Here is a 27,742-nt window from a genome sequence, read left to right as displayed (position 1 = left end):
AATTTTAAGCTTTTTAGAAAATCCAAAAGGCATTGTTTGAAACAAAATAATTATGTTTATTTGGCATTCCTTTGGTTAACATTTATGATCTTACCGTTGAGCAATATTCACACCAATTTTCAAGTAACAGTACATATTAATTTATTTCTGAATGCAGAAAATCTAGTTCTCTCTTCTTTCTCATATCTTTCATGTGTACAAATCTGATAATGTGGCACAAACCATCCCACTACTCAACATTCACAATAAGTGTTAACGTCCTCTCTCCACAGATGCTGGTGGTAAGGTGCCACCTATTGACCGAAAGTAGAAATGCATTGAGATAGAACATAAAAAATATGCTCATTTAATGAATATACCCTTTTGATCTGATTGGTACAGAAGGTATTGCTTCAGTTCTGTGGGGATCTGAAGACCATGGATTGAACTAAGTCTGGTCTTTCCCAAAACGTTCCTGATGGACAGCCGGCACTGCTGCATCAGACGAGACACTCCTGGTCAGCCATCAGAGGAGAAACAGCCATCATTTAGATAACATAAAGATGTTCTCAGGGTTTGATATTGTTAATAACACAAGCACAATGTAAGTACTATGCAAATCTATTAATAAATCATGCAAGAACCAAGAATCCTTTCACAAACACATCCATGATGGATTTAAACTCGATGTATACAACAGCAGTTCAAAGCACCACAGAATCTTCTGTCCAAAATCTTACGGGTCTAGCTACCTCCTCTGTGGCCCAGTAGTTTTTCAACAGGGCTGTTGGGAGGGGCCAGGTCCAGGGGCTGCTTGCCCTGTGTGTCTCTGCAGTTGCAGTCAGCCCCGTGCTCCAGGAGAACAGACACCAGCTCAGGGTTGGACAGACGGGCTGCCGCGTGCAGAGGAGAGTCCCCATCCTTACTCCTGTTCACACTAGCACCTGACAGAGAGCATATATGTGTGGATATTGTGTGTAAATGTGTGGATTTTGTATGTAGCCTACCGTAAATGTCAAATGAGAGTATCATATACTGCAGGCCAAGTGTAAACTGTAAATAACTCCTATTTGAGCACCGTGTGATAGAAGCACCCTGGTCAATGTCTAGTCCAGATTCTATCTATCAATACATCCTTTCTGCGTAATAACAAACTAAAGAGAATACATTTTCATACCAAGCTGAAGCAGTTTCCTCACAGTACTCAGATGCTGATTTGTGCAGGCAATGTAGAGTGGCGAGCCTGATTGGTCAGTGTGCTGATCTACATCTGCCCCATGATGAACCAGAGACTCAATGCACTCTGGGTGACCTGGACATAGATATATTCAGGGAATAAAGAACAGTGTGTGGGACTGCTTTGAAAAACTGCTTACTGTATCCAAATCTGGGGAATGATACATTTCATTACAGTTTATCATAAACAATATCAAATCTGACTGGTTTAACAAAGTGCTATAGCTCCTAGGTATTACAACAAAAAAATAACTGCAACAACAACAAATGGAGTTCATGGTGCTTTTTTTTATTTGATAAAAGCTGATGATAAAAGCCAAGAATGTGACCCCTGACCTTTGGCTGCAGCCTCGTGGATGGGGGAGGCTGAGAGGCTGGATCCCTGGGGTGAGGCTCCGTGCTGGAGGAGCAGGGTCACACAGGCCACGTGACCCCGGGCACAGGCCTCCGACAGGGGGGTGGTCTTCTCCAACATGGGGACATTCACCTGGTACCGCAGACAACAACATATATCTTGCCAGATACCTCTACCATCCTATACAAACCAACATAACTGCTGGTGATAGCCTGCTGAGAAGGTTAACACTCCACTGGTTGTCACATTCCAAGCATATTAGTGTGTCTGGGAATGGTAGTTGCACACCTATATGGAGATATACACTGCTCAAAAAAATAAAGGGAACACTAAAATAACACATCCTAGATCTGAATGAATGAAATATTCTTATTAAATACTTTTTCTTTACATAGTTGAGTGTGCTGACAACAAAATCACACAAAAATTATCAATGTAAATCAAATTTATCAACCCATGGAGGTCTGGATTTGGAGTCACACAAAATTAAAGTGGAAAACCACACTACAGGCTGATCCAACTTTGATATAATGTCCTTAAAACAAGTCAAAATGAGGCTCAGTAGTGTGTGTGGCCTCCAGGTGCCTGTATGACCTCCCTACAACACCTGGGCATGCTCCTGATGAGGTGGCGGATGGTCTCCTGAGGGATCTCCTCCCAGACCTGGACTAAAGCATCCGCCAACTCCTGGACAGTCTGTGGTGCAACGTGGTGTTGGTGGATAGAGCGAGACATGATGTCCCAGATGTGCTCAATTGGATTCAGGTCTGGGGAACGGGCGGTTCATGGCATCAATGCCTTCCTCTTGCAGGAACTGCTGACACACTCCAGCCACATGAGTTCTAGCATTGTCTTGCATTAGGAGGAACCCAGGGCCAACCGCACCAGCATATGGTCTCACAAGGGGTCTGAGGATCTCATCTCGGTACCTAATGGCAGTCACGCTAACTTTGGCGAGCACATGGAGGGCTGTGCGGCCCCCCAAAGAAATGCCACCCCACACCATGACTGACCCACCGCCAAACCGGTCATGCTGGAGGATTTTGCAGGCAGCAGAACGTTCTCCACGGCGTCTCCAGACTGTCACGTCTGTCACATGTGCTCCGTGTGAACCTGCTTTCATCTGTGAAGAGCACAGGGTGCCAGTGGCGAATTTGCCAATCTTGGTGTTCTCTGGCAAATGCCAAACGTCCTGCACAGTGTTGGGCTGTAACCACAACCCCCCACCTGTGGACGTCGGGCTCTCATACCACCCTCGTGGAGTCTGTTTCTAACCGTTTGAGCAGACACATGCACATTTGTGGCCTGATGGAGGTCATTTTGCAGGGCTCTGACAGTGCTCCTCCTGCTCCTCCTTGCACAAAGGCGGAGGTAGCGGTCCTGCTGCTGGGTTGTTGCCCTCCTACGGCCTCCTCCACGTCTCCTGATGTACTGGCCTGTCTCCTGGTAGCGCCTCCATGCTCTGGGCACTACGCTGACAGACACAGCAAACCTTCTTGCCACATCTCGCATTGATGTGCCATCCTGGATGAGCTGCACTACCTGAGCGGGTTGTAGACTCCGTCTCATGCTACCACTAGAGTGAAAGCGCCGCCAGCATTCAAAAGTGACCAAAACATCAGCCAGGAAGCATAGGAACTGAGAAGTGGTCTGTGGTCCCCACCTGCAGAACCACTCCTTTATTGGGGGTGTCTTGCTAAATGCCTATAATTTCCACCTGTTGCCTATTCCATTTGCACAATAGCATGTGAAATTTATTGTCAATCAGTGTTGCTTCCTAAGTGGACAGTTTGATTTCACAGAAGTGTGATTGACTTGGAGTTACATTGTGTTGTTTAAGTGTTCCCTTTATTTTTTTGAGCAGTGAATAAAGTGTTGGTCCCATGTTTCATGAGCTGAAATAAAAGATCCCAGAAATGTTATAGATATGCACAAAAAGCTTATTTATATGTGCACACATTTGTTAACATCCCTGTTAGTGAACATTTCTCCTTTCCCAAGATAATCAATCCACCTGACAGGTGTGGCATATCAAGAAGCTGATTAAACAGCATGATCATTACACAAGTGTTCTTTGTGCTGGGGTCAATAAAAGGCCACTCTAAAATGTGCAGTTTTGTCACACAACACAATGCCACAGTTGTCTGAAGTATTGAGAGTGCAATTGGCATGCTGACTGCAGGAATGTCCACCAAAGCTGTTGCCAGAGAATTGAATTAGCCGCCTCCAATGTTGTTGTAGAGAATTTGGCAGTATGTCCAACCGGCCTCAACCGCAGACCACGTGTAACCACGCCAGCCCAGGACCTCCACATCCGGCTTCTTCAACTATGGGGTCATCTGAGACCAGCCACCTGGACAGCTGATAAAAGTGTGGGTTTGCACAACCAAATAATTTCTGCACAAATTGTCAGAAAGTCTCAGGGAAGCTCATCTGCGTGCTGACTGCAGTTTGGCATTGTAAACAACTTCAGTGGGCAAATGCTCATCTTGGATGGCCACTGGCATACATGATGAACCCCTGTCACAACTGTAATTGGCAGATGGCAGGGCATCGTGTGGGCGAGTGGTTTGTTGATGTCAACGTTGTGAACAGAGTACCCCATAGTGGCGGTGGGGTTATGGAATGGGCAGGTTATAAGCTACAGACAATGATCACAATTGCATTTATCGATGGCAATTTGAATGCACAGAGATACCATGACGAGATCCTGAGGCCCATTGTCGTGCCATTCATCCGCCGCCATCACCTCATGTTTCAGCATGATCATGCACAGCCCCATGTCGCAAGGATCTGTACAGAATTCCTGGAAGCTGAAAATGTCCCAGTTCTTCCATGGCCTGCATATTCACCAGACATGTCACCCCTTGAGCATGTTTGGAATGCTCTGGATAGACGTGTATGACAGCGTGTTCCAGTTCGAGCTAATATCCAGCAACTTCGCACAGCCATTGAAGAGGTGTGGGACAACATTCCACAGGCCACAATCATCAGCCTGATCAACTCTATGCTAAAGAGGTGCATGCTGCATGAGGCAAATGGTGGTCACATCACATACTGACTGGTTTTGTGATTCATGCCCCTGCTTTTTCAAAGGTATCTGACCAACAGATGCATATCTGTATTCCCAGTCATGTGAAATCGATAAATTAGGGCCTAATTTATTTATTTCAATTTACTGATTTCCTTATATGAACTGTAACTCAGAAAAAAAAAAAATTTAATTGCATGTTGCGTTTATATTTTTGTTCAGTGTATATATATTTTTTACCTTAATTTAACTATGCAAGTCAGTTAAGAATAACTTCTTATTTACAATGACGGCCTACCAAGAGCAACAACATGGTAGCAGCACAACATGGTAGCTGCACAAATATGGCACAAACATTGTTAGGCACAGACAACTGCACAAAGGCCAAAAAGCGTAGAGACAACAATACATCACGTGAAGCCGCCACAAGTGTCAGTAATAGTGTCCATGATTAAGTCGTTGAATGTTGAAATGGCGATAAAACTGTCCAGTTTGAGTGTTTCTTGCAGCTTGTTCCAGTCGCTAGCTGCAGTGAGCTGAAAAAGGAGCAACCCAGGGATGTGTGTGCTTTGGGGACCTTTAACAGAATGTGACTGCCAGAACCGGGGTTGTATGTGGAAGATGAGGGTTGAATGCGGGTATCTCAGATGTGGGGAGTGAGGCTTAAGAGGGTTTTATAAATAAGCATCAACCAGTGTGTCTTGCGACGGGTATACAGAGATGACCAGTTTACAGAGGAGTATAGAGTGCAGTGATGTGTCCTATAAGGAGCATTGGTGGCAAATCTGATAGCCGAATGGTAAAGAACATCTAGCCACTCGACAGCAACCTTACCTGCCGATCTATAAATTACGTCTCCGTAATCTAACATGGGTAGGTTGGTCATCTGAATCAGGGTTAGTTTCACAGCTGTGGTGAAAGAGGAGCAATTACGATAGAGGAAACCAAGTCTAGATTTAACCGTGGCTTGCAGCTTGGATATGTGCTGAGAGGACAGTGTACTGTCAAGCCATACTCCCAAGTACTTGTATGAGGTGACTACTGGGGAGGTGCCAGATGAGTATAACCCTGTATCATCTGCATATAAATGGTTGAGAGAGCTTCCTACTGCCTGAGCTATGTTGTTGATATTCTGTTTTCGCTCAGTGCTTTATAAAAACGAAAATGTAGGCTATTCAACAGTTAAATAAATTGTTACACTCCAATTCAGTAGCTATTGAAACATGTGACTTTACAGTCACTCAGTGTACAGTTGGGGTATTGTTGTCTACAGATTTGTGCTAGTAATGTTAAAGTGACAAGGAATGAGTGAGGTTAATCGCCTAATAACTCTACAGACACATTTATAACCCATATTCAGAGGGGTCTGCCTGTACTTGGCCTGTGCTTGTTCTACATTGAAATTTAATCATGTAAATAATGTATACAGCTTTGTGCTGTGAGTCTTAAAATCAGCCAAATTCAGAGATGGTGCAGATTAGAGTGAAATTCCTTACTCACATTTGCCCCATTTTCTAACAGTAACCGGGCACAGTCAGTGTGTCCCTGCAGACATGCTCCATGAAGGGGAGAGACTCTGTCTTGAGTGGCCAGGTTGACACACGTTCCCTGTGAAGAGGGTTGAAAAATGACACACAAATATAAAACCAATCCTATTCCCTCTGCCAACCATAGATAGACATTTCTCCATATTGGAATTGCTTTGAATGTTCAGTGTGCTAAGCTGTCCCTTGAATAATGCTGTGCTTAAGTGATGCATTCCATCTACATCCCCATTCCGCAGACAATGGCAAGGCTATTGTTACTTTATAAACAGAAATACCAAATAGCAGTTACACTAAAGCCTGCAGGCATGAGCGTGCATAATAAGGACCCACAGGGCACACACTGGTTGAATCGACATTGTTTCCATGTCATTTCAATGAAATTACATTGAACCAACGTGGAATAAACGTTGAATTGACGTCTGTGCCCTGTGGGTCTGGGTGTGCCTTCCTTACCTGAGCTATTAGGTTTCTCAGTGTGAGAACACGTCCATTGTAGGCTGCATCATGAATGGGGGACCAATCTGACTCCATATCTTATAAGAGAAGAACAACAATCATAGGATCATTCACAGATGCAGACATTCATTGGCCAAAGCATAGATATAGACAAGTGGAAACTTTTACTGTATCTCACCAAGCAGTCTACTCACCACTCATCAAAGGGTTGGAGAGAAAAACAACTGATCCAGTCTGGGTAGCATTGTTCCTCTGGTTGTCACTGCTGTGTCCTGTAGCCTGTCTCATTGTTGACCTAGAGAGTTCCCCAAATCAGACGGGAGTCTAGTAGTCTGTCTTGCACCATTGGTTTTGTAACATCAGCAATTGGACTTCGACCTGTCGCTGGTGTCAACACTTATCTGTACCCGTCTGTTCCTGAACTGTTTTTGGGTGATTTCGACATCACCTCCCAACTTAAAGCCTGTGATGTCATTTCCCCTCAGCTTCAGTCTGCCCTGCAGGAAGTGGTTTTGAATGCATTGCTGGGCTTGTTTTTACAGTGCATATGGTGTTCATTAGACCCAATTGTGGGCAGAGAGAGTGAGTAGAATCCTGTTGAGCATGTCTGTAACTTGACACTGTCATCACAGAGAGTTCACACCCATCACCTCCAGCTAAACAGGGAGGGTTAGAGGGAAGGAGGGGGCTAGAGTAAGAAAGATAGAGGGGGGCTGGAAAGATACATAGGAGATGTGCAGGTACACGTTTGTTTTTGTAGTTTGGGTAATGTGTCAACATCGTGACTGACACTTTTTCCTTGGATACAAACTGTAAAGCCATGCTTTAAGTGGAGGACTTTTCCATGCCTAGTTATTCATCAGCTGTAGTCAGACTTTACATGCAAGTTTCCACAAATCCAATCCATTTTTGGAAATTCAGTTCAAAAAGCTGGCTGGATAGATTTAGAAATGCCTAAACTTTACAAGGAGAAATTCCAGGCTCACAGGAATTTGCCAGAGTTATTTGCCAGAAACCAGTCTATGCTCCCTACTTTTTCCATTTGGAGGATAAGCTGTTGTCTTACAGAGGAAACACGCCAGAAAGACTTACTTACTGCATTGTCTGGCACAGATAAACTAGCATCCGGTTCGCCATGAGATCCGCCATGAGAATAAACTAATCATCCACATAAGTTAGTTGATTTTTATAAACCCCAGAATTGCTACCCCACATTGACATTATCGAGGCAAACATTTGACAGTGAGAAAACATGGCAAGGCACTCCTTAGCATGGACATTCTGTGACATACAGTGCCTTGTGAAAGTATTCGGCCCCCTTGAACTTTGCGACCTTTTGCCACATTTCAGGCTTCAAACATAAAGATATAAAACTGTATTTTTTTGTGAAGAATCAACAACAAGTGGGACACAATCATGAAGTGGAACGACATTTATTGGATATTTCAAACTTTTTTAACAAATCAAAAACTGAAAAATTGGGCGTGCAAAATTATTCAGCCCCTTAAGTTAATACTTTCAGTGTGCAAACTCTTTTCTGAGGATTACAGCTGATAATGTTGACCTAAATGTCTCTATCGGTTTTGCACATCGAGAGACTAAAATTTTTTCCCATTCCACCTTGCAAAATCAGCTCAGTGAGGTTGGAAATGCATTGCAGCAGTTTTCAGTTCTTTCAGAGATTCTCGTTGGATTCAGGTCTGGACTTTGACTTGACCATTCTAACACCTGGCATGTTTATTTTTGAACCATTCCATTGTAGATTTTTTTATGTTTTGGATCAAAAAGATTTCCCTTGTTTAAACAAATCCCAAGGAGTCTCAGGTCTTTTACAGACTCCATCAGGTTTGAAATGGAATGGTCCCACTGCAAATTGGCTCCATCCATCTTCCCAAATTTTAACTCATCTTCCTGTCCCTGATGAAGAAAAGAGGCCCAAACCTGATGCTGCCATCACAGCTGAGGTGGGAGACTCTGTCCATAGGACAATGAGCTGTGTTGTTTATGCCAAACTAACCTTTATGGAAGAGTGGCAAGAAGAAAGCCAAAAGATATCAAAAAAGTTTTTAAAGTTTGCCACATCTGACCAAACACCTGTCTTCCACATGTTTGGTGATGTCTCCCAAATTGAACTTTTTGGCAAACAATGCAAAACACTTTTTTGGATATCTTTAAGAAATGGCCCATCACCTTGCCACTCTTCCCCAGATTTGTCAATATATGGTGGTGGCAGATTGTTGTCCTTGGACCTGAGTCTCCCACCTCAGGTAGATGGTTCATCCAGAGTGATCATGGGAAGATGGATGCATCTCTGATCAGGACCATTCTGAGCTGAAAACCTAGAGGGAGTCTGCAAAAGACCTGAGATTTGGTGGTCTGATACTTGTCTTCCATTTCAATGATCCAAAACATAAAGCAAAATGCTACAATGGAATGGTTTAAAAATAAACATATGTTTTTAGAATGGCCAAGTCAAAGTCCAAACCTGAATCCAACAGAATCTGTGGAAAGAACTGAAAACTGCTGTTCTTCATGATGCTCTCCATGCAACCTTTAACGGACCTCTGAGACTATCACAGTGCAGGTGCATTTATACGGAGACTTGATTACACACAGGTGGAAAAATGTATTTATCATCATTAGTCAAAACTGATTGAGACATTCAGAGATCCTCACTGAACTTCTGGAGAGAGTTTGCTGCACTGAATGTAAAGGGTCTGAATAATTTTGCACGCCCAATTTTTCAGTTTTTGATTTGTTAAAAAAGTTTGAAATATCCAATAAATGTCGTTCCACTTCATGATTGTGTCCCACTTGTTGTTGATTCTTCACAAAAAAATACAGTTTTATATATTTATGTTTGAAGCCTGAAATGTGGCAAAAGGTCGCAAAGTTCAAGGGGGCCGAATACTTTCGCAAGGCACTGTACATTCTTCATGGATGCAACGTGATTCTCTAATGAAAACATTCTCTTACGTAAGTTATTTTATCCACCACCAGATGTCAGCAGCAGTTAGGTTTGTTCATTGAGAGAGAAGGAAAGAGAAGCGAGAGCTGCAAACATCCAATTCACTATGATGTTGATATAATCCCTGCCACTGTAAAATTAAAACACACATTACTTTGTGCCTTGTCAGAGAAGGTGCATGGATTAGAATACCACTGTATAAACCCACTGAATGTCCTCTGTAATCAATGGATATTCATAGCTCCATTGATCCACAAATCATTTCTACAATGGTTCACCTGCTTTTCGGGATCTTAGAGCTGGAATGTAGCAGCTCCTCTTGCTACTTCAGGTCAGGTGCTGCACAGTAGCCTATTCATAAATGATCTGGTAAATGGTCTGGATAGGGTAGGGCTTAGTAACTTTGTTACTCTCTTTCAACTTCCTAATGTAGCCTACCTACATTCAAACCACTCCAAACAACTGCATAGTATCAGATGTTCTTGTACAATTGGTAAAAGTTTGCATACTGTGCAATTCATATTTTCCACTAGGACTACAGCATCTGCTATTTATTAAAGGTATGATTCAGTATTTTCCTGAACACACATTTCCACGTTTTCTCTCACTCATAGTGCAATTTATACTTAATATTATAGAGGCATGGATAATTTTGTGGTAACATTTTACAACCAAAAGTAGCCTAAGCCTTTTTACTACAAATGTTGAGCAACATTCTTATGTGGCCTCTTACCAATGTGGGGCAGTTAAACCCTGACTGGAAGGATTAAATAGAAGCACATGATGATTCAACCCGTGATTTTCACTTGAAACAGACCTCATGCCACGGACTAAATTAATGCATTTTCCTTTCTTTTCTCCCCTGACACCGTAGCCTGCTTCTTTCCATCGAGTCCATGATGGCATCCCCAAGGCTGGAGACGTTCTGCTGCCCAAACCGAGACGCATCGACCGAATTTGTCATTACTTTTCAGCCCCTCTTCTTTGGCGCCATTTGCATCGGTAGCGCAACTTTAAGTTTGATATTTTCTATTTTACAAATTTTGCCCAAACGTAGGGGTTACAGGCGCCTTGGACAGTACCCTCTTCCCAAACCAGCGTCTTCGTCGAGAATATTGTTTATCATCAGCATATGTGATATACTGGGATGTGCAGGTAAGGCTATGTCCCGTTACTTTTCATGAACACCTTGCGCGTCACTGTCGATACAATGGAGAATTTAATCAAAGTTGTAGGCATACACCACGTTTGTAATTGTGTTCCTCTACTTTACTGTACAATTTTAGATTGTTTATCACAGCTTATGACAATGGAACCAGATATTGTAGCTAGTGAAATACAATTTATGCAATTGGCATTTTGCAGGCCAATAGGTCTCACATATCATCAGTCAAAGAATGGATTGTTAGCCTACTAGCTTGATTTTTATAACAGGCCTGGGGGTCTCACTGCAATCATTACACAAGGACTGAGAGTAGAATGGTAGAATGTGTATGTGGAGGAGCAACGGATACACACAATTGTGATTGTGATATAGCCTGGAATCGAACCAGGGTCTGTAGTGACGCCTCTAGCAGTGATATGCAGCGCTACTCGGGTGCCCCCCTCATTGACATCCTGCAAAACAGATCTTTATAAGATGGTCAGATGTTTTGAGAGGTCTTGTTGTGTTTGTCTCCCCCAGGTATCATAGTGAGGTCATCCATCTGGCTGGGCCTGCCCAACCTTGTCAGAGGGATCAATGTGGCCAACAACAGCGACATGTGGCCAGAGGTGTTCTGTGTTGGCAGTGCAGTATGTATGATAGATGTCTTCTTGACCATGTGACCTAACCAAGAAAACCATCTGACCTAGCAGAGGAGACAAATATGAGCTCAGCAAATATACAGTACTGGGAGTAACAGGCTAGCAGATGATATGATCTTACATTTGAAACAGTCACTTGCATGACAAAATGGTGGTTAAAGGGATACTTCGGGATTTTGGCAATGTCGCCCTTTATCTACTTTCCCAGAGTCAGATGAACTCGTGGATACCATTTTTATGTCTCTGTGTCCAGTATGAAGGAAGTTAGAAGTAGCATGCTAGCAGATACCCATAGACTTCCAATCATTGTGCTAGCGAGTTAATTGCCTGACACAATGTCAAATACAGGTAGCCCAGTCAAATAATTAATATCCAATAACATTAACTGTTACTCTCTTGCGGGAATTCCACTAACGGTCCGTATGTACCTGGGAAAGCACCAAACAACAGACAGGGACGTTGGACCATCGAAGAGGGGCAAATATGATGGGAACTACATTGATTTGGGGTTCTCTTATGTTGGGAGTAGTGCCTTTCCTCAGCCACAGTGTGTTATATGTGCAAAAGTACTATCTCACAACTTGATGAAACCTTCACTCTTCTGCAGACATTTAGAAACACAACATCCCAATTTGAAAAATAAGCCACGGGAGTTTTTTGAGCGAGAATTAAGATGACTTTCAAGTAGTAAGACGTATAAAAGCAACAGATACCATTAATAAGAAGGGGCTAGAAGTGTCCTATATGGTGAGCTACCAAGTGGCTAGGACAGGCAAGCCCCATACTATTGTGGAGGACTTAATTCTTCCTGCTGCCGCGGATATGACTGGGACAATGCTGGGGGAAAAGGCCCCAAAAACTATACAGACAATGGCTCCATCAAACAACACTGTTTCACGACGCATCAGTGACATGGCAGGACATGTTTTGAAACAATTACTGCTTCGCATTTACAAGCCAGTGAATTATATGCATTACATCTGGATGAGTCAACAGACGTGGCGGGCCTGGCACAGCTCCTGGTATATGTCCGTTATGTTCATGGGGGGTCAATTAAGGGAGACATCCTCTTCTGCAAACCACTGGAAACAGGAGAGGATATTTTTTAGTTACTGGACAGCTTTGTGACATCAAATGGACTTTGGTGGTCAAGATGTGTTTGTATCTGTACTGATGGCGCTAAGCCATGACAGAGAGACATAGTGGAGTGGTAACGCGCGTGCAAGCAGTTGCTCCCGACGCCACTTGGGTACACTGCAGCATCCACAGAGAGGTTCTTGCTGCCAAAGGAATGCCTGACAGCTTGAAAGACATTTTGGACACTACAGTGGAAATGGTTAACTTTGTTAAAGCAAGGCCCCTGAACTCTTGTGTATTTTCTGCACTATGCAATGATAAGGGCAGCGACCATGTAACACTTTCACAACATACAGAAGTGCGCTGGTTATCAAGGGGCAAAGTATTGACATGTTTTTTTAAAATTGAGAGACGAGCTTTAAGTTGTCTTTACTGACCATAATTTTCACTTGTCTGACCGCTTGCATGATGACAAGTTTCTCACACGACTGGCCTATCTGGGTGATGTTTTTCACTTGTCTGACCGCTTGCATGATGATGAGTTTCTCACACGACTGGCCTATCTGGGTGATGTTTTTCACTTGTCTGACCGCTTGCATGATGATGAGTTTCTCACACGACTGGCCTATCTGGGTGATGTTTTTCACTTGTCTGACCGCTTGCATGATGACGAGTTTCTCACACGACTGGCCTATCTGGGTGATGTTTTTTCTTGCCTGAATGATCTGAATCTAGGATTACAGGGACTCTCTGCAACTATATTCAATGTGCGGGACAAAATTGAGGCTATGATTAAGAAGTTGGAGTTCTTCTCTGTCTGCATTAACAAGGACAACACATGGGTCTTTCCAGCATTGTATGATTTTTTTGTGTGCAAATGAACTGAAGTTTACACACAATGTCAAATGTGATATAGCGAAGCATCTGAGTGAGTTCAAATCAAATCAAATTGTATTGGTCACATACACATGGTTAGCAGACGTTAATGTGAGTGTAGCGAAATGCTTGTGCTTCTAGTTCCGACCATGCAGTAATATCTAACAAGTAATCTAACAATTTCACAACAACTACCTTATACACACGCAAGTGTAAAGGAATATGAATAATATATATATATATATATATATATATATATATATATATATATATATATATATATATATATATATATATATATATATATATATATATATATATATATATATATATATATATATATATATATGGATGAGCGATGGCCGAACAGCATAGGCAAGATGCAGTAGATGGTATAGAGTACAGTATATACATATGAGATGAGTAATGTAGGGTATGTAAACATTATATAAAGTGGCATTGTTTAAAGTGGCTAGTGATACATTTATTACATCAATTTTTTCATCATTAAAGTGGCTAGAGATGAGTCAGTATGTTGGCAGCAGCCACTCAATGTTAGTGATGGCTGTTTAACAGTCTGGTGGCCTTGAGTTAGAAGCTGTTTTTCAGTCTCTCGGTCCCAGCTTTGATGCACCTGTACGGACCTTGCCTTCTGGATGATAGCGGGGTGAACAGGCAGTGGCTCGGGTGGTTGTTGTCCTTGATGATCTTTATGGGCTTCCTGTGACATTGGGTGGTATAGGTGTTTTGGAGGGCAGGTAGTTTGCCCCCGGTGATGCGCTGTGCAGACCTCACTACCCTCTGGAGAGCCTTGCAATTATGGACGGAACAGTTGCCGTACCAGGCGGTGATACAGCCCGACAGGATGCTCTCAATTGTGCATCTGTAAAAGTTTGTGAGTGTTTTTGGTGACAAGCCGAATTTCTTCAGCCTCCTGCGGTTGAAGAGGCGCTGTTGTGCCTTCTTCACCACACTGTCTATGTGGGTGGACCATTTCAGTTTGTCCGTGATGTGTATGCCGAGGAACTTAACACTTTCCACCTTCTCCACTACTGTCCCGTCGATGTGTATAGGGGGGTGCTCCCTCTGCTGTTTCCTGAAGTCCACGATCATCTCCTTTGTTTTGTTGACGTTGAGTGTGAGGTTATTTTTCTGACACCACACTCCGAGGGCCCTCACCTTCTCCCTGTAGGCCGTCTCGTCGTTGTTGGTAATCAAGCCTACCACTGTAGTGTCGTCTGCAACTTGATGATGGAGTTGGAGGCGTGCATGGCCACGCAGTCATGGGTGAACAGGGAGTACTAGGAGAGGGCTGAGAACGCACCCTTGTGGGGCCCCAGTGTTGAGGATCAGCGGGGTGGAGATGTTATTTCCTACCCTCACCACCTGGGGGCGGCCCGTCAGAAAGTCCAGGACCCAGTTGGACAGGGCAGGGTCGAGACCCAGGGTCTCGAGCTTAATGACGGGTTTGGAGGGCACTATGGAGTTAAATGCTGAGCTGTAGTCGATGCACAGCATTCTTACATCGGTATTCCTCTTGTCCAGATGGGTTAGGTCAGTGTGCAGTGTGATTGGGATTGCGTCGTCTGTAGATCTATTGGGGTGGTAAGCAAATTGGAGTGGGTCTAGGGTGTTAGGTAGGGTGGAGGTGATATGGTCCTTGACTAGTCTCTCAAAGCACTATATGATGACGGAAGTGAGTGCTACGGGGCGATAGTCGTTTAGCTCAGTTACCATAGCTTTCTTGGGAACAGAAACAATGGTGGCCCTCTTGAAGCATGTGGGAACAGAAGACTGGGATAGGGATTGATTGAATATGTCCGTAAACACACCAGCCAGCTGGTCTGCGCATGCTCTGAGGACATGGCTAGGGATGCCATCTGGGCCGGCAGCCTTGTGAGAGTTAACACGTTTAAATGTTTTACTCATGTTGGCTGCGGTGAAGGAGAGGCCGCAGGTTTTGGTAGCGGGCCATGTCGGTGGCACTGTATTGTCCTCAAAGCGAGCAAAGAAGTTGTTTAGTTTGACTGGGAGCAAGACATTGAGGTCCGTGACGGGGCTGGTTTTCTTTTTGTAATCCGTGATATACCCTGCCACATACCTCTCGTGTCTGAGCCGTTTAACTGCTACTCTACTTTGTCTCTATAATGATGCTTAGCTTGTTTGATTGCCTTGCGGAGGGAATAGCTACACTGTTTGTATTCGGTCATGTTTCCGGTCGCCTTGCCCTGATTAAAAGCAATGGTTTGCACTTTCAGTTTTGCGCGAATGCTGCCATCAATCCACGGTTTCTGGTTGGGGAAGGTTTTAATAGTCGCTGTTAGTACAACATCACCGATGTATTTGCTAATAAACTCGCTCACCGAATCAGCATATACATCAATGTTGTTGTTCGACTCTATCTGGAACATATCCCAGTCCACGTGATCGAAGCAATCTTGAAGCGTGGAATCAGATTGGTCAGACCAGCATTGAACAGACCTGAGCACGGTCGTTTCCTGTTATAGTTTCTGTCTATAGGCTGGGAGCAACAAAATGGAGTCGTGGTCAGATTTGCCGAAAGGAGGACGAGGGATGACTTTGTATGCGTCACGGAAGTTAAAGTAACAATGATCCAGAATTTTCCCAGCCCGGGTTGCGCATTCAATATGCTGATAAAATTTAGGGAGCCTTGTTTTCAGGTTAGCTTCAGTTGGGTGTGCAATTACGCAGGTACTTTCCCAAAACGGATGACACAAACAACTGGATTCATTATCCCTTTCATGCCCTGCCTCCAGTCCACTTACCGATATCTGCACAAGAGAGCCTCATCAAAATTGCAACAAGCGGTTCTGTGAAAATTGAATTTAATCACAAGCCACTGCCAGATTTCTGGATTGGGCTGCGCTCAGAGTATCCTGCCTTGGCAAATCGCTCTGTTAAGACACTGCTGCCCTTTGCAACCATGTACCTATGGGAGAGTGGATTCTCAGCCCTCACTAGCATGAAATCTAAATACAGGCACAGACTGTGTGTGGGAAATTATTTAAGACTGAGACTCTCTCCAATACAACGCAATATTGCAGAGTAATGTGCATCCTTTCAAGCACACCCTTCTCATTGACATGTTGTGAGTTATTCACAATTTTCGATTAACAAATAAAGTTTTATATGTAAGATGGCTAAATAAAGAGCAAAATTATTGATTATTATTATTTTATTATTTGTGCCCTGGTCCTATAAAAGCTCTTTGTCACTTCCCATGAGCAGGTTTGTGACAAAAACTCACACTCATTCTTATGTTTAATAAATGTATTGTATAGTCTGTGTGTGTGGAGCAGGCTTACAATGATGGCAAAAAACAACATTTGAGAGTGTGCTGACCCTGGTGCTAGAGAGGGTAGGCAGCTCAAGGTTGAATGTTTGAAGGGGTACGGGACTCTAAAAAGTTTGGGAACCACTGATTTAGAGCATGTGAAATTCCCTGAATAAGTAAATTACTCTGCAGGGAGCATTTAGCAACCTTGATCCAGTTTTTGGGCTTGAACACACTGACTGACATTTGCGAAGATGATCATGTTTACATATAACTCTTAATGCATATGGAGACACATACATAGGCTTATTTGAAATAAAAGAGATTAGACCTATATTAGTTTTAGTTACATTAAAAAGCTATCTACTTATTCAGGAGAGATTCTAAACCATGTTTATAATCCTGTATGATGCTAGATGAATTATTGTTTATATACAGTGTGTTGTTCGGATGTTGAATCTGGTTTTGTGTTCCCAGATGTGGATCCAGCTGTTCTTCAGTGCATCCTTCTGGTGGACCTTCTGTTACGCTGTGGACGTTTTCCTGGTGGTCAGAAGATCTGCAGGAATCAGGTAGTCTATACTCTCCTCCTGCCATCTATCACCTTCTGCTGTATCACTTCTATATCAAATCTGTTCTCTCTCAATAAAACTCTGGACTATGTCTCCAATTCGGGGGAAGTACTATAGCCTCTGATGTGCGCTATCATCAATATAATATCTGTAATCTCTCAATACAATATAGCTACAACTCCTCAATATAGAACTCCTGTCTTTCCAGTTGGGGAAAAGTACTACAGCCTCTGATGTAACGCAAAACCAAATATTGTGTTGAATTATTAATACTGGCCTAATGATATGCCACTTCCATTAGAAAGTCGATGTGTAAATCTGCTCTTCACTTCTGATACTTCTCTCTGGGCTTTACCGTGTATCTCATATGTAATTATCTTGGCCAGGTCGCAGTTGCAAATGAGAACTTGTTCTCAACTAGCCTACCTGGTTAAATAAAGGTGAAATATATATATATTTGTTTAATAAGTGAAATATTGTGTGCAGTATACTATGTGTCTTTTGAAATCTCTGCCTGGCTCATGACGTGATGTCTTGTTGTTCCGTCAGTACCATCATCCTCTATCACATGATCACATGGGGTCTGGCCGTGTTGCTGTGTGTGGAGGGTGTGGCTATGCTCTACTACACATCCATCTCCAGGTATGTCAACAGCTTCCCACTGGGCACGGATGTCAATTCAACATCTATTTCACATTGGTTCAACGTCATTTCATTGAAATGAAGTGGAAACAATGTTGATTTAACCAGTGTGTACCCAGTGGGTTGGCTTTGTCTGTGTCTATGACATAACGTTTGTGTTGTCCTGAAATGCACTGAAAATGTAGACTTGCGAATGTTTACTGTACTGCTGACTGTCAACATACTGGGATGAGTGAGCATTGTCTCAGAATACAGTGACAGTTCCTCCCTGCTTGGAGGAAACGTGCATGGTTGTGTGATGTGCAGTGCAGTGCATTTCTCTCAGTGTGGTCTCTTGTGTTGCAGCTGTGAAAATGGCCTGCAGCATGCCATTCCTCACTACATTACTACCTACGCTCCTCTAATGCTGGTGCTTATAGTCAACCCAACACTGTTCGCCAGGACTGTGTCTGCAGGTCAGTTCACCCTGCCCCTCTGGCCCAAGCTCTTTATGATACAGAGCCCTGAACAGGCAATATGCTTCCAAAATGGCACCCTATTCCCTATTTAGTGCGCTACTTTTGACCAGGGCCCAGCACACTCATATCAGATATTCCATACAGAGATAAATACTAACAGCTCTATTGTATTGAACTGTACAGGCCTGCAGAAATGTGTTTTTATCTCTGAATGTTTTAATCTTTCATACCTATTCTTTTTCAAAATAAAGGTTTTGTGATGATCATCAAAATAGAAAGAAAGGAAAGGAAGTGAACGTTTGTATTTTCCATTTAGTGACAGCATTATTGAAGGGACGACAAGGGATCTACACAAAAAATGAGAGACGCCTGGGAACAGAGATAAAAATACGCTTCTTCAAAATCATGCTGGTCTTCTTTATTTGGTAAGACCACAATATTGCATTTCATTGTTGTATGCACAGTACACAGTATGCAATTTCTCCTGTGTTCTATTGTATTGTGTTCTGTTGTATTGTCAGCCAAACAGCATACAAATAGCTTGATGGCAAGCGAAATGGTCACACCTACTCATTCAAGAGTTTTTCTTTATTTTTACATTGAAGAATAATAGTGGAGACATCAAAACTATGAAATAACTGACATGGAATTATGTAGTAACCAAAAAAGTGTTAAACAATTAAAAATATATTTGAGATTTTTCAAGTAGCCACCCTTTGCCTTGATGACAGCTTTGCACACTCTTGTCATTCTCTCAACCAGCTTCATGAGTAATGTTTTTCCTTCACTCTGAGGTCCAACTCATCCCAAACCATCTCAATTGGGTTGAGGTCGGGTGATTGTGGAAGCCAGGTCATCTGATGCAGCACTCCATCACTCTCCTTATTTGTCAAATCGCCCTTACACAGCCTGGAGGTTGTGTAAGGTTGTCCTGTTGAGAAACAAATTATAGTCCCACTAAGGGCAAACCAGATAGGATGGTGTATCGCTGCAGAATGCTGTGGTAGCCATGCAGGTTAAGTGTGCCTTGAATTCTAAATAAATCACAGACAGTGTCACCAGCAAAGCACCATCACACCTCCTCCTCCATGCTTCATAGGGGGAACCACACATGCAGAGATCATCCATTCACCTACTCTGCATCTCATAAAGACACGGTGGTTCGAACCAAAAATCTCAAGTTTGGACTCATCAGACCAAAGGACAAATTTCCACCAGTCTAATGTCCATTGCTCGTGTTTCTTGGTCCAAGCAAGTCTCTTCTTATTATTGTTGTCCTTTAGTAGTGGTTTCTTTGCAGCATTTCGACCATGAAGGCCTGATTCACACATTCTCCTCTGAACAGTTGATGTTGAGATGTGTCTGTTACTTGAATTCTGTGAAACATTATTTGGGCTGCAATCTGAGGTGCAGTTTACTCTAATGAACGTATCCTCTGCAGCATAGGTAACTCTGGGTATTCCTTTCCTGTGGAGGTCTTCATTAGAGCCAGTTTCATCATAGCACTTGATGGTTTTTGCGACTGCACTTGAAGAAACTTTCAAAGTTCTTGAAATGTTCCGGATTGACTGGCCTTCATGTCTTAAAGTAATGGCGGACTGTTGTTTTCCTTTGCTTATTTGAGCTGTTCTTACCATAATATGGACTTGGTCTTTTACCAAATAGGGCTATCTTCTGTATAACACCTCTACATTGTCACAACACAACTGATTGGCTCAAATGCATTAAGAAGGAAAGAAATGAACAATTAACAGGCACACCTGTTAATTAAAATGCATTCCAGGTGACTACCTCATGAAGCTGGTTGAGAGAATACCAAGCATGTGCAAAGCTGTCATCAAGGCTAAGGGTGGCAACTTTTAAAAATCTAAAATATATTTTGATTTGTTTAACACTTTGTTGGTTACTACATGACTCCATATGTGTTATTCATAGTTTTGATGTCATCACTATTATTCTACAATGTAGAAAATAGTACAATTTAAAAAAAAACTTGAATGAGTAGGTTTGTCCAAACTTTTGACTGGTACTGTATATTACAGCTCTTGGCAACAAAGTCACCTTAAATTTGATTAAGGCAACTGTCCTTCCTGACTGTCTTTCATAAAGTCCATGACTTTTCTCAGAGAGGTCATACTTATAAACCTGTAGTGTAAATCCATGTATTTCTAAAAACACACTTTCAGAACATTATGAAGACCCGCAGAGGCCCCTTGGAATCTAATATCCAAGTTTCCAAATGGAATAACTGGCACTTCAACTGATTTTTTACTACACTTTTAATCAATTACTTTAATTACTTTTGTAGGTAGCCCTGGGTGAATCTGTCCAGTCAGCAATGGTACAAAACATTGGCACTATTAAAAATATGCCTCAGTTAAAGAGGTTTCCTCCATGTTCAACATTTAACGAGTTTCAGACCACTACTCATTCTCTAATCGACAATAGATCTCAATACAAATCCCTCTAAAACATTCTGTATGCTTTCCTGCCATTAATGTACAATACCTGTATTATACTTCCCACTTTTCAGCTGGCTTCCCAACATCATCAATGAGAGCCTGCTGTTTTACTTGGAGATGCAGACGGACATAAAAGCCAGTGACCTGAAAAATATACGAAACACAGCCCTCATCACTTGGTTTATCATGGTGGGTTCACTTTGAATCCATTTTGATTATAGTAAACGATCTTAGCCAAAAGTGTTTGTTTGTGTAGCAAACTTGTCCAGCACCAATGTTAGTGTGTTACACTGAAGGCTCAGGTTTGTTCATACCTGAGGGGTTCTGTGTTCTACTGTTTCAAGGGGATCCTGAACCCCATGTCAGGCTTCCTCAACACGTTGGCCTTCCATGGCTGGACGGGCTTTGATGTGGACTGCAGCCTGCAGAGGAGAAGGGAGCTGGCCTGGGATTCAGCCTCCACCTCGGCGGCTAACAACCCCATCGTGGGCTCCACCCTGCTCTACCAGAGCCACGTCCAGGAGGCCAAGAACATGACCAGCAAGAACATCAAGGGCAATGGGCAGCCAGCCTCTGACGCCATCAGCGTCCTATCAGAAGGTAATGGGCATACATGGCTGCAGAGCAGGGAGAATGACAATGGTAATACCCACACTGGTCATCATCATCTAGATTCTAAAGTGCATGGTGCTGCCAATAAAGCTGCTCTTGGTCTGTTTCATATTTTACCACCGTGGGTTTGGTTTTAGATTATAAAGTTATAGATGGCTTCAGACCCATAGGAAATGTGCCTCACTCACCAGGCAGAGGTTCCCTTAGTAAAGCCAGTTTTGATAATATAATACTGTCAGACATTGTCCCCAGGACCAGCTTAGATGATTTCTTGTAGAGGATGATGTTCTGAGCCGGGAGAACTTACCGGGGACAAAAGGATTTGGTTCTAATCAAGAAATGACATTTACAGTGCCCTCAAAGTATTCACATCCTTTGACTTTTTCCAATTGTTGTGTTACAGCCTGAATTGAAAATGGATTAAATTAAGCTTTTGTGTCACTAGCCTAAACACATAATGTAAAAGTGGAATGTTTTACATTTTTTAAAACAATTTAATTAAAAAGCTGAATGTCTTGAGTCATTAAGTATTCAACCCCTTTGTTATGGCATGTTTAAATAAGTTCAGGAGCAAAGATTTACTTAACAAGTCACATAATAAGTTGCATGAACTCACTCTATGTGCAATAATAGTCTTTAATGTAATTTTTAAATGACTATGTAAACTCTACTCCACACATACAGTTACTGTATCTTCAAGATCCATTAGTAGAGCAGTGATTTTCAAACTCAGATTCAACCACAAAGACCAAGGCCAGGGAGGTTTTCCAATGCCTCGCAAAGAAGGGCACCTATTGGGTAGGCCGTCAATGTAAATAAGAATTTGTTCTTAACTGACTTGCCTAGTTAAATAAAGGTTAAATATAAAAACATACATAAAATGTTGGTAGATGGGTAAAAAAAAACACAAAAAAAACAGACATTGAATATCCCTTTGAGCATGGTGAAGTTGTTAATTACACTTTTGATGGTGTATCAATACAACCAGTCACGACAAAGATACAGGTGTCCTTCCTAACTCAGTTGATGGTGAGAAAGGAAGCCACTCAGAGATTTCACCACCTAAATGACAGAGTGAAAAGAAGGAAGCCTGTACAGAATACAAACGTTCCACAACATGCATCCTGTTTGCAATAAGGCATTCAATTAAAACTGCAAAAACAATGTGGCAAAGAAATTAACTTTATGTCCTGAATACAAAGAGTTATGTTTGGGGCAAATTCAGCACAACACATCACAGAGTACCACTCTTCATATTTTCAAGCATGGTGGTGGCTGCATCATGTTATGGGTATGCTTGTCAATGGCAAGGACTAGGAGTACTTTACGATTAAAAGAAATGGAATAGAGCTAAGCACAGACAAAATCATAGAGGATAACCTGCTACCTGGTTTCCAACAGACACTGGGAGAAAAATTCACCTTTCAGCAGGACAATAACCTAAAACACAGGGACAAATATACAATACAATGTGTTGTGATAAATGCCTCGTTTGCTATTAAACCTGTTAGTTCATATGCCTTGCGACCGTGATATATGCTTAGGGCTGAGACAATAAAAATACAGTGGCAGAATAAATTCAACTTTGTAAAGTATATTGCAGGTAACAAACAATTACATGACCTACAGTATGGTCAATAAAGTTCATGTTTCCGACAATTTCGGACTACTAAACAACTATTGACTTAGAACCACAGAGAAATACTGCAGGTCGCAAACACTACAATTCCAGCACCATTTCAACTTCAACAGCATATCACCTATGATTACTCTAATACATTGACAACTTAAAGATAGTAAAAACTATTTATTCCAATCAACATAAGCTAAATGTGATGTGGCTGGCCATGGTTCTGATTTGTGTGTGTGTTCATGCAAGCAGAAAAAGACATTTTGACTCACCCTACTTGTAGAGAAATGCCAATGCCATCCTCCTCTCTTTCATGTTGATGAAACAGTCTATGACTCTACCATACAATACACACTTCAGTTTGTTGTTGTCCTAGTCGACCTGGCCAAAAGTCTTGCTCGCTAGCCTAATTTCCTTTCATGGGAGACCGTAGCTAGTTAACATTAGCCTTCTATATCTAGCTACATATTGACCTTCCTTCATCTCAGTCCAGGGGCACAATGTATTTTATGGTTGGATCAAAATCGCAGTTATAATCATTAACCAGTATAGAGAATTAAGTAAAACCACAAGGCCAAATCCCTATCACTATACATGGCTAATTTAGGAAAAGGCCAATTTTTGCTAGCTAGCTAGCCACCGGAAGACAACACACAACGAGAAGCAACAATTCAAGTTGTTTCTATCGATGACGTATTTCTCTGTGCTAGGAGTGAAGCCAAATCCAAACTGGTTTCCCTTGACACTTTCTTTTGGCGTACCAGGACCATTCACAGCTAAACAGCTCACTCGGTTTAGCTCAACGCTGATTAGCTATTATTTTAAACTTTTCTAATCAAGGAAGGCCAAATGCTCACTGGCTTCCCTTGCATTCAATGCTATGTGCGGCAACAATGTCATAATCTTTTTGACGAGACAGCATCAGATGGATGGGCTACACATACAGAGACAGGGGGGGCACTGTTTCGCTCACTTGGTTGCTTTCTCCAGTGAGATACATTCAGCATCTTGCGAATTGAAAGAAAATTATGAAATCAATAAGAGATACATACATTTTTTTCTTAGTCCATTTTTTGGGGTAGCCTGGCTTCCCTTGGCATCCATGAATACGCGGCACTGTTCCTGAGTGGCCTAATAACAGTTTTGGCTTGGTTTAGAACTTTGTGAAACATCACAGTTAAAAATATATGGCAAATAGAAATCAGACTGGATGGTGTTCAGAGATAGATGGGCGGGGTTATGGGTAGTGGAAGGATAGGAGTAAAAACAAACAAGATGACTATTGTAAAATAGATTGTGTCCGTAAAATTTATATAGTATGTATAAGCTGGAAGTAGATGCCTAAGTGTTGTTGTTCATTAGTTTACTCCAATTAGGGGAGGGGTGGTAGGGTTCATGGAAAATAATATAGGAAAATATATTGTTAAAAGATGTGGATATATGTGTAATGTATGCATGTATATATTTGGAAAGTATTCAGACCCCTTGACTTTCTCCACATTTTATTACATTACAGCCATATTCTAATATGGATTAAATTGTTTTTCCTCATCAATCTACACACAATACCCCATAATGACAAAGCAAAAATAGGTTTTTAGAAATGTTTGCAAATGTATTACATATAAAAATGTAAATACTACATTTACGTAAGTATTCAGACCCTACTTAGTACTTTGTTGAAACACCTTTGACATCTATTACAGCCTTGAGTCTTCTTGGGGATGATGCTAAAAGCTTGGCACACCTGTATTTGGGGAGTTTCTCCCATTCTTCTCTGCAGATCCTCTCAACCTCTGTCAGGTTGGATAGGTAGCGTCACTGCACAGCTTTTTTCAGGTCTCTCCAGAGATGTTCGATCAGGTTCAAGTTTGGGCTCTGGCTGGGCCACTAAAGGACATTTAGAGACTTGTCCTGAAGCCACTCCTGCGTTGTCTTGGCTGTGTGCTTAGTGTCGTTGTCCTATTGGAAGGTAAACCTTCGCCCCAGTCTAATGTATTGAGCGCTCTTGAGTGGGTTTTCATCAAGGATCTCACTGTACTTTTCTCCGTTCATCTTTCCTGACTAGTCTCCCAGTCCCTGCCACTGAAAAACATCCCCATAGCATGATGCTGCCACCACCATGCTTCACCTGGTTTTCTCCAGACATGACGCTTGGCATTCAGGCCAAAGAGTTCAATCTTTAGTTTCATCAGACCAGATAATCTTGTTTCTCATGGTCAGAGTCCTTCAGGTGCCTTTTGGCAACTCCAAGCGGGCTGTCATGTGCCTTTTACTGAGGAGTGGCTTCTGTCTGGCCACTCTACCATAAAGGCCTGATCGGTTGAGTGCTGCAGAGACGGGAGAACCTTCCAGAAGACAACCAACTCCACAGTGGTACTCTGGAACTCTGTCAGAGTGACCATCGGGTTCTTGGTCAACTCCCTGATTAAGGTTCTTCTCCCCCAATTGGCCAGGCAGCCAGATCTAGAAAGAGTCTTGGTGGTTCCAAACTTCTTCCATTTAAGAATGATGGAGGCCACTGTGTTCTTGGGGACCATCAATGCTGCAGAAATTCTTTGGTACCCTTCCCCAGATCTGTGCCTCGACACATTTGTAAAAACCTGTTTTCGCTTTGTCATTATGGGGTATTGTTTGTAGATCGATCAGGATTGTATTTATTTTATTCATTTTTGAATAAGGCTGTAATGTATACATTTTTGGAAAAAGTCAAGGGGTCTGAATCCTTCCCGAATGAACTGTATAGAGTATTTCTGAAAACATAATTTCACTTTGTCATTATGGAGTATTGTGTGTAGATGGTTGAGAAAAAATATTTGTAATACATTTTGAATTGAAGCTGTAACACAGCAAAATGTTGAATAAGTCAAAGGGTATGAATACTTTCTGAAGGCACTGTGCTGTTTTTATAGTATAGTAGATGTGCTGCTGTATATCAGGGATGTGCTGCTGTATATCTTAAATCCATAAGGTCAAATATTTAAAATGTTCTACTATTTAAACAGACTTAGTGAGTTGTTTGTGTGCACAATTTCAAGATAATGTACACCGATATTGAATGTTTTTGATTGATGTTCAAGATCCCTGACAGTCATCCTAACTTTTAAATGAAAACCACTTATTAAATAAAATAAAAATGTAAATCATGTCTTTCAAGGATCGTAAATCCCATGGGAATTAAGTTTCAATATCGAGTTGAGGTGAAAATTGTTAGGTTTGACTTTTTTTTTAACAAGAGGATCCAAATATTTGAACCCATAACAACACATGCAAATAGAGTCCTGTCGAAACTATTCTAAAATTCCCAAAATACATTTGTCAATCATTTGAAACATATGCCAGATATATTTGTATGAAGTTGTTGTGCATGCCTTGAATGAAGACAGCAGCAGCAGAGGACGTATGATAATTTTAGGCACTTGGGAGTTATGATTTGAAGTGTAAGAGAAGGGATATATTGTATATACCCACTTAACTCAGTCATCTCCCCTATCCCCTATTTTGTCTTGCTAGGTTCAGAGTCTAGTACAATTGAAATCGACATTTCCACTGAGCACCAAGACTATGAGGATATAGACGCAGATGGAGAATCATTGGGGAGTTCTGCAAGGCACTAGCTGCTGCATCACCTGCTGCCAGCCTCCATCTTGTTTTGTCTCTCCCCCACTGAGTTTTAGACCCTGTCCCCATCCTCTGTTTGAAAACCCTCAACTCAGACACCTCTTTAGATCCAACAGCAGTGTTAAAAATGATCTGTCTACCTGTACCATTTCATTTATTTCGCTCTTAAGAACTGCCATTTAATTACTGCTGTAGCACAGTCATAGGCTTGATGTTGTCACAGAACAACATGACACATTTGGCCACCAGTCTGCTCCTCATATGTCGTGACGATACATAACAGGACCAGTTCATTTGCCTCATCACTGAACACCCTCTTAAATCGCCATTTGCTAAAGACAGTGTGGTGTTACATTATTGAACTATCACTTGTACAGTAATGGAATAGTCCCCGAGGCTACCTTATATTCCTGCTTTAGCAAACTGGCTCAAATTAAGATCTTACATCTTGATCCAGTATTACTGCCCTATATGACATGTTCACATAATTAGCCCCCAAAAGCATAAAATAATGGGAATATCTTTCCTGAGATGCTATTTAGAGGAAAACAATTTGTAGTTAGGGTTTTTAACATTACATTTTTTACATTGCACTTTGATTCTATTTTATACAGTATTAAACATCAAGCAATTGTTGAGGTGGTGTTATCTTTAACCCAAATTGAAGCAGGGTGTCACGCCCTGACCTTAGAGAGACTTTTTTATTCTCTATTTGGTTAGGTCAGGGTGTGAATTGGGTGGGAAAATCTATGTGTTCTATTTCTTTGTTGGCCAGGTATGGTTCCCAATCAGAGGCAGCTGTCTATCGTTGTCTCTGATTGGGGATCATACTTAGGCAGCCTGTTTTCCACCTGAGTTTGTGGGATCTTGATTTTGTTAGTTGCTGTATAGCCTGCAGAACTTTACTTTCATTTATCTTTAGTTTTTTTTGGTGTTCATCAAAATTAAGAAAGATGTACGCTTACCACCCTGCACCAACAACGGACGCAACACAGGGTTTCAGTGCATTGTCATTTCAAGTTTGATAATGTATCACAAGCTAAATGATAACATTAAATATCTCCTACAGTGCTACACTAACACACTGTCTACTTCATTATGCACATGATCATAGTAATG

General features: G+C 41.9%; 2 protein-coding genes across 3 annotated transcripts; one reads left to right on the top strand and one right to left on the bottom strand.

The window, feature by feature from the left end:
* Positions 1-35: 35 nt before the first annotated feature.
* LOC112225458 (ankyrin repeat and SOCS box protein 9) lies at positions 36-7,156 on the bottom strand. The gene is made up of 7 exons (XM_024389440.2): positions 6,799-7,156; positions 6,602-6,681; positions 6,102-6,209; positions 1,552-1,702; positions 1,157-1,291; positions 732-923; positions 36-494 (listed from the first exon to the last, which is right to left on the bottom strand). Exons 1-7 carry the CDS (start codon positions 6,890-6,892, stop codon positions 343-345), a joined length of 912 nt encoding a protein of 303 aa, XP_024245208.1. The 5' UTR covers positions 6,893-7,156; the 3' UTR covers positions 36-342.
* A 3,013-nt stretch (positions 7,157-10,169) lies between these two features.
* LOC112225457 (G-protein coupled receptor 143-like) lies at positions 10,170-27,707 on the top strand. 2 transcript variants are annotated; one of them, XM_024389439.2, is made up of 9 exons: positions 10,174-10,727; positions 11,257-11,366; positions 17,104-17,198; positions 17,748-17,840; positions 18,186-18,295; positions 18,615-18,723; positions 20,832-20,949; positions 21,105-21,360; positions 26,516-27,707. In XM_024389439.2, the coding sequence occupies exons 1-9, from the start codon at positions 10,469-10,471 to the stop codon at positions 26,617-26,619; spliced, it is 1,254 nt and encodes a 417-aa protein (XP_024245207.1). In that variant the 5' UTR covers positions 10,174-10,468; the 3' UTR covers positions 26,620-27,707. The 2 variants fall into 2 exon arrangements, with proteins under 2 accessions (XP_024245206.1, XP_024245207.1); XM_024389438.2 differs by lacking the exon at positions 26,516-27,707 and having other exon boundaries at positions 10,170-10,727; positions 21,105-22,178.
* Positions 27,708-27,742: the final 35 nt, after the last annotated feature.

The sequence above is a fragment of the Oncorhynchus tshawytscha genome, linkage group LG26, assembly GCF_018296145.1.
Source record: "Oncorhynchus tshawytscha isolate Ot180627B linkage group LG26, Otsh_v2.0, whole genome shotgun sequence".
NCBI classification, from domain to species: Eukaryota; Metazoa; Chordata; class Actinopteri; order Salmoniformes; family Salmonidae; genus Oncorhynchus; species Oncorhynchus tshawytscha.
Note: the sequence above shows the minus strand (reverse complement) of the source record. Positions and strands in the feature narration are given on the sequence as shown.

Bases quoted from the DNA above. Each gene is read 5' to 3' on its own strand.
- LOC112225458 (XM_024389440.2), bottom strand. From the start codon at position 6,892: ATGAGACAGGCTACAGGACACAGCAGTGACAACCAGAGGAACAATGCT. The intron at 6,210-6,601 runs GTAAGGAAGGCA...CCCTCTTCACAG, and splicing joins TGAGAAACCTAATAGCTCAG to GGAACGTGTGTCAACCTGGC. The intron at 1,292-1,551 runs GTCAGGGGTCAC...ATCTATGTCCAG, and splicing joins CCACGAGGCTGCAGCCAAAG to GTCACCCAGAGTGCATTGAG.
- LOC112225457 (XM_024389438.2), top strand. From the start codon at position 10,469: ATGATGGCATCCCCAAGGCTGGAGACGTTCTGCTGCCCAAACCGAGAC. The intron at 11,367-17,103 runs GTATGTATGATA...TTGTGTTCCCAG, and splicing joins TGTTCTGTGTTGGCAGTGCA to ATGTGGATCCAGCTGTTCTT. The intron at 18,724-20,831 runs GTAAGACCACAA...CCCACTTTTCAG, and splicing joins ATGCTGGTCTTCTTTATTTG to CTGGCTTCCCAACATCATCA.